At 33.6% G+C, this 5,824-nt stretch overlaps 1 protein-coding gene across 13 annotated transcripts; it reads left to right on the top strand.

The window, feature by feature from the left end:
- The first annotated feature begins 997 nt into the window (after positions 1 to 997).
- Positions 998 to 4,689, top strand: LOC107918032 (B3 domain-containing protein REM16). Of its 13 annotated transcripts, none has more exons than XM_016847525.2 (6): positions 998 to 1,385; positions 1,800 to 2,085; positions 2,817 to 2,946; positions 3,156 to 3,723; positions 3,939 to 4,120; positions 4,203 to 4,689. In XM_016847525.2, exons 3-6 carry the CDS (start codon positions 2,836 to 2,838, stop codon positions 4,533 to 4,535), a joined length of 1,194 nt encoding a protein of 397 aa, XP_016703014.1. In that variant the 5' UTR covers positions 998 to 1,385; positions 1,800 to 2,085; positions 2,817 to 2,835; the 3' UTR covers positions 4,536 to 4,689. The 13 variants fall into 13 exon arrangements, with proteins under 13 accessions (XP_016703014.1, XP_040958047.1, XP_016703015.1 ...); XM_041102113.1 differs by having other exon boundaries at positions 1,064 to 1,385; positions 4,194 to 4,689; XM_016847526.2 differs by lacking the exon at positions 998 to 1,385 and having other exon boundaries at positions 1,805 to 2,085; positions 2,804 to 2,946.
- The last annotated feature ends 1,135 nt before the right edge of the window (positions 4,690 to 5,824 follow it).

Below are 5,824 nucleotides of genomic sequence, written 5' to 3'. Positions count from 1 at the left end.
TATAATTTTTTCCGTAAAAAAATTTCATTAGAATTTCATTATATTTAAGAATAATATTTTTTTACTCAAAAACTATATATCGTACCAAATTCTTTTTTTTTTGAAACAATATGAAAAATTATGAGATAATATAAAAAAAAGAATATAAAAATCCTAAGAAATATAAAAAATTATGATAGAATACAAAAAAATATTATGATGAAATATAAAAAAAATTGAAGTAAAAAAATTTACGAGAGAATATTAAAAGAATATGAGATAGTATAAAAAAATGAGGAGATATAAAGTTTGGTTCTCTTAATAAATTTATTTTATTTTATTTACTTAATTATTATAAAAAACAACAAAAATTATGATAATATATAAATTATTAACTTGTAATCTGTTCAATAGATATAGTGTCTAAAAAAACCTATTCAATAGGTAAAAGTTTATCATAATTTCTTTCTGAGTAAATTACACTAACAGTCACTCAATTTTAATGCAGTTGGCAAAACAACCACTCTGATTTTAATTTAACCACTCAACTTTTGAAAAATAACAAATCAGTCATTTTAACCATTTTTATTACAAACCTAACAGAAAAGTAACATGGCATCCTACTGTGTAAAGGACCCCAATTTAAAACCCTAGCTGGGTTGGGCAGTAAAAGAAAAAGAACCAAAGAAGAAGAATGAAAAAAAAGAGGAGGAGGAGGAGGAGGAGAATTAGAGAAAAAGTATAGAGTGGTTCAACAGCAGCATGAGGTTGTGGATCACGGTAACGACAGTGGACAAGCTTCACAGAGAATAGTTCCAGTGACGAGAAGGATCAAGAGCTTTCCTTCACCATATTTAACTAAATGCACCATCTCATCTCATTTTGAGGTCATTTCCATTTCTTTTTCTTGTACTCATTATTATTATTATTATTATTATTATTATTATTATTATTATTGTTAACATTTAATAACCTAATCTTCTGTTTTATCACTCAAAAAATACCAACACAGCGAAGACATCTAATATCATATCTATCTTAGCAAGGAAATCCGAAGGGGAATGAAAATGAGTCTCCAAATCCAAACTCAATCCTTGTCGACACACTTCCTTCCACCCTTCCCTCCAAAACCCAAATTCCTTCAAGCAAAACCCAAACCCTCATTCAAATTATGCTCCTCGCTCTCCACTGTTTCAGTCCCACCAACAAAAACCAGCCACAAGTCATTTCCCGCTGAGGTTTCCAAGACCATAATGGAAATGTTTTTTATAGGGACCCTTTCCACTTTAGCTTAAGATGGGTGGCCATTGAGTGTTGGTGTAAGGCTTGTTGTCCATGCTGAGGGCACCCCTATTTTGTGCTTGCCTCAACCTTCTCCTGGGATCCGCTCCACCCTTCATGTCCAGGTAAATTTCTTTTATATCCACGTCTCTATTTAAACTTCTTTTTGGATAGATATTGACATAATTTACATGTTTATATTTGGATGTTTTTATTCATATTTGGGTAGCTGGTTGTGATATTTCTACAGTTAGGTTGCAATATTTGTTTCTGATTTTGGCAAGATTGAAAGTTGTGGTTTGGCAACATAACAATGTAGTTATGAGGGTATAAATTGGAAGTTGTGGTTTGGGTTTTGGCTTGGGTTTTGGCCTAGGACAAAAAATGTTAATGGGTAATTGATTTATCATTTTTTAATAATGTTAATGATTGATTTATTATTTTTTGAAAATTAAGTGATTCAATTAAAATTAAAGTGATTATTTTATCATTTGTATCAAAATTGAATGACTGATGATGTAATTTATTATTTTTTTAAGCTCACAGCAGAACCGGCCACCCACTTCTAGTCCCTTATCCGGACCAAACATGATGGGGTTGTGGAAACCAGACCAAACGGCGCTGTCCCCGAAGTTGAAACGTGGGAAATGTTAACTGCCAAGTGCCATGTTTTCTAAACTATTTGTTATGTTCTTAATCCACTCCACAACAAAAAAGGCTCGCCCTTTAAGACGTCCTTAAAAAGAGACTCCTGCCCTACGGGTCCACTACTCCAGCTCAGTCTCAGTCTCAGTCTCAGCTCCACCAACTCCATCCTTCTCTCTGGTACAAACAATTCGATCATCTTTACTAATTTTTGTTTGCTTTAGTTTTAACTTCTCAATAATGCCTTTGGCTTCTTCAGTGACCCAGAATTTTAAAACTAAATGAACTATAATAGCAAAGCATTTATTTCAGAATGATGGAAACCAGCCTGCAGATGAATTGTACTTTTCATAGCTAATAACTTACAACTTTTGGGTTTTTCTTTTTATTTTCTTCCATTTTCTTTGACTTCTGGGTTGAACCCATTAAGGTGAGCAGTCTGCTTCCTTCTTTAGATAGATCTCCTGTTGGTAGTGCAAAAAATATTCAGTTGGGGAAAATTCTCTTACTGTTGCAGGAAATATTTTTGATTGTGGAAAATTCTCTGCTGTTTTAAAAAACTGACACTATTATTTTAATAGTAGGTTCTTCTTCTCTTTTTCTCTCGTCTGTTTCTTTTTGCAGTTTTTTAGGTCAAAATTTTTCGACTAATTTTTTGTTTTTTTTCCCGATTCTTTTCTAGAAAACCTTTATAAATATAGAAGTTCTGTGTTAACGTTAGAGGCGATCTTCACTACAAGATTACGGCGAATTTACTTCTAAGACTACGATTTTTAGATGCCACAGTGATTATTTTATATGTTCACATTTAGTTTATTTTCCCTGCTAATGATTTTGTTTTGCAGTAGGATATTTCTATCATCTCTAACACTTTCTATTGTTTTGTTGATCATCTGAGTTCTGAGTTGCAGTTCTCTTTGGTTAAAGCAAATGGAAGATACATGTAAGGATTGTAGGGACTGGGAAGAGGAAATCTTTTGGACCCATTTTCAGTGTGTACATTTCTCACAATTTCTCCATGGTGATTTTCTTCAGCGGTTGGTAAGTTCCTGCTTTTTTCCTTTGTTGTTAGTGTATTTTGCTTAGTTGAAGTGAAACTCTTTTTGGGGGAAAGAAAGAACTCTGATTGAAATATGCAGTTCATCCCTTGACTTTGCTTTTAGGGTAAACTGTCCGCCCTCTTTTGCCTATTATTAAAAAATTCTAGTGAAAGGTTTCACCTTGGATTTTAATGATATATCAAACTGCAGGAAATACCAGAAAAGTTTGCTAAGAACATCAAGAAAAAGCTTCCAGAAACTGTGACTCTTAAAGGTCCTAGTGGTAGCATATGGGATGTAAGACTGACAGTAGATGATGATGATACCTTGTTTTTCAACGGTGGATGGAAAACTTTTGTAAAAGACCATTCATTGGTTGCAAATGATTTTTTGATCTTCAAATACAATGGAGTGTCCCATTTTGATGTTCTAATGTTTGATGGCAAGAGCTTGTGTGAAAAAGCTTCTTCTTATTTCGTGAGGAAGTGTATGCATACAGAATCTGATGCCACTCACCAAACTAAAAGGAAGGTGAATGAAAATAGTGATGAAATTTTGCACAATTCTTCTCAATGTGGCCTCGAAAGCGGTCCTGAAAAATCGACTAACAATGACATGGATGCGAGGCCCTCAAGAAAACCTATCAACTCTGCAGCTAGTAAAAAGAAGATCCGAAATTCAGATAATGGTACTCGGTCTATCCATGCGAAGCAGAGCCTTGTAGGCAAAGAACTTCCTACTTTTCCTGGAGAAGTGAAGGTCGAAAGACTTGAAACTGGTAGGAGTACTTCTAGCCTCTAAGACTGCATTCCATGGTAGAATTTAACTTTTGACACTGCAATATTATGGTCACTCTCAATGCTTTTGGTACTCGGAATGAGTGCTTACTTTTTCGTTGTTTTTTCCATATAGTTGGATTATCTTACCTTCGTAACTGGAATTGATGACTGATAATTGTACTCTCATTTCCGCCCTCACATGTGAATGATTCAGAGTATGAACATACAACAATGGATGGCGATGGCGATGTCTTTGGCTTGTGGCACACAACGGGTAAAAGGTTCGTGACTCAATTCGAGAAAACGAATGTCCTCTTAAAGGCACAAGAAGCATTAACCAATGAAGGATTTATGATAATTATGAAGCCCACACATGTTGGGAGACGGTTTTATATGGTAAACATCATCCCTGAACTCGATCAAACTGCTTTCCATTCTTCAATGATTTACAGTTATTTCCTTTTTTGAGTTTGTGCAGGCTGTCCCTACTGCATGGGTGGCTAAATATCTCCCGAAAGATAATGCGGATGTGATTCTTCGAATGAACAAACGTACATGGAAGACCCGATTTTATTATCACAGAAGCCGTGATTGTGGAGGTCTTTCAGGTGGATGGAGGAACTTTGTGAACGACAACAACTTAGAGGAACATGATGTGTGTGTATTTCAGCCTGCAAATATAGGAAGTAAACCAATGATCCTGGATGTCAACATTTTCCATGTTCTCCAAAAAGCAGTTCCACTTAGCCAAGTAGACCCACTCCCAAGCTCACCCGAGTTAATAGCATCGACGCCGGACATGGATTCGTGATTCAGTCAGTAGATGCCTGCAAGTAGATGTTAATAGTTTCTAAATAGCAGTTAATCTGCTTTGCTAGTAGCCTACTGGAAAACACGACTTGATTGTAGTTATATATGTTCAATGTATTTCTAGGAGCCTGTTTAATGAAGGGCTATAGTTTATATATCCGGCTTCATAGATGATAGAACCGACAGAGATCATTTCAACTTAATCAAATCCTAAAACAGAATTATGCTAGAAGAAGCTCATTTCAACATCTCACTCATCAAGTCCCTAACATTTTACTTGTCATATAGTTCCCCTAGGCGAATTTTCTTTGGTAACTTAAAAATATATTCTTTTATAAAATTTTAATAAAAAAAGGAATTTTTTATCAAGAAATTTTTAATAATATATTTTTTATCAATATGATTACGTGTGGGGAATATAGACAGTTTTTAAGCAGCACTTGAACCAGTGCTAATATATGTTTAAGTAAACTTTTGAATGTAATTCTTATTGATAATTTAGATGTAAGTAATTCCTCTTTAATATTCAAACTACACAAAACAATTCAACAATATAAAAATCTTTGTCTCTCATTTCCATTTCTAAATTTTTATTATTATATTATTTTAATGCTATTTTATTAATTATTAAAACAATAATAAATGGTAGAAGTTAATAACAATACAAAGAAATAATTAATATTAAAAATCATAAAATTTTAATTTCATCGGAGCTTTACACAATACCAACCAAATATGGTTACAACATTTCTCCTTTTCTCCATTATTGGTTTAAGTAAGCTAGAAGTCTATGTACCAGATTTTCCAGGTGTCAGTTGGTTCTATTTTCTTTGTACTTTGGTCAATGTGGTTATGGGGATGAGTGTTGCAATTTTTTTTTTAAATAAACATTACATTAACTTAAGACATATGAAATCTCTTTAAGAGTTTCTTCAAATAAAATAAAGCTTTCCTCTATCAAAAGTTATTTTGGTTATGCAATTAGCATCCTTATTTTTCTCTTTAGGGACATAGTTCAACAACCATTGTCCAATATTCGTCAACAATTAATGAATTCACCTAATCAAAGTAAAGTTTGAGGAATTCTTAAAAGACTCTTGAATAGTTTTCACAACTTCCACAATATCTGTATGAATCAGTACTTTCTCATAATTTCAACTCTGCAGAATGAACAAGCCGTCATAGATTCCCCATAATTTTGCATCAAAGACTAAGCACTTCCCTAAACATCTATTGAATCCTAAGATCCATTTGCCTTCATAGTCTCGCAAGACTCATTCTGAAGTAGCT

This window comes from Gossypium hirsutum, chromosome A01, assembly GCF_007990345.1.
Source record: "Gossypium hirsutum isolate 1008001.06 chromosome A01, Gossypium_hirsutum_v2.1, whole genome shotgun sequence".
Taxonomy (NCBI): Eukaryota; Viridiplantae; Streptophyta; class Magnoliopsida; order Malvales; family Malvaceae; genus Gossypium; species Gossypium hirsutum.
The sequence above is the reverse complement of the archived record's forward strand: the minus strand, read 5'-3'. Positions and strand labels throughout refer to the sequence as shown.

Bases quoted from the DNA above. Each gene is read 5' to 3' on its own strand.
- LOC107918032 (XM_041102113.1), top strand. From the start codon at position 2,836: ATGGAAGATACATGTAAGGATTGTAGGGACTGGGAAGAGGAAATCTTT. The intron at 3,724-3,938 runs GTAGGAGTACTT...TGAATGATTCAG, and splicing joins GGTCGAAAGACTTGAAACTG to AGTATGAACATACAACAATG. The intron at 4,121-4,193 runs GTAAACATCATC...TCCTTTTTTGAG, and splicing joins TTGGGAGACGGTTTTATATG to TTTGTGCAGGCTGTCCCTAC.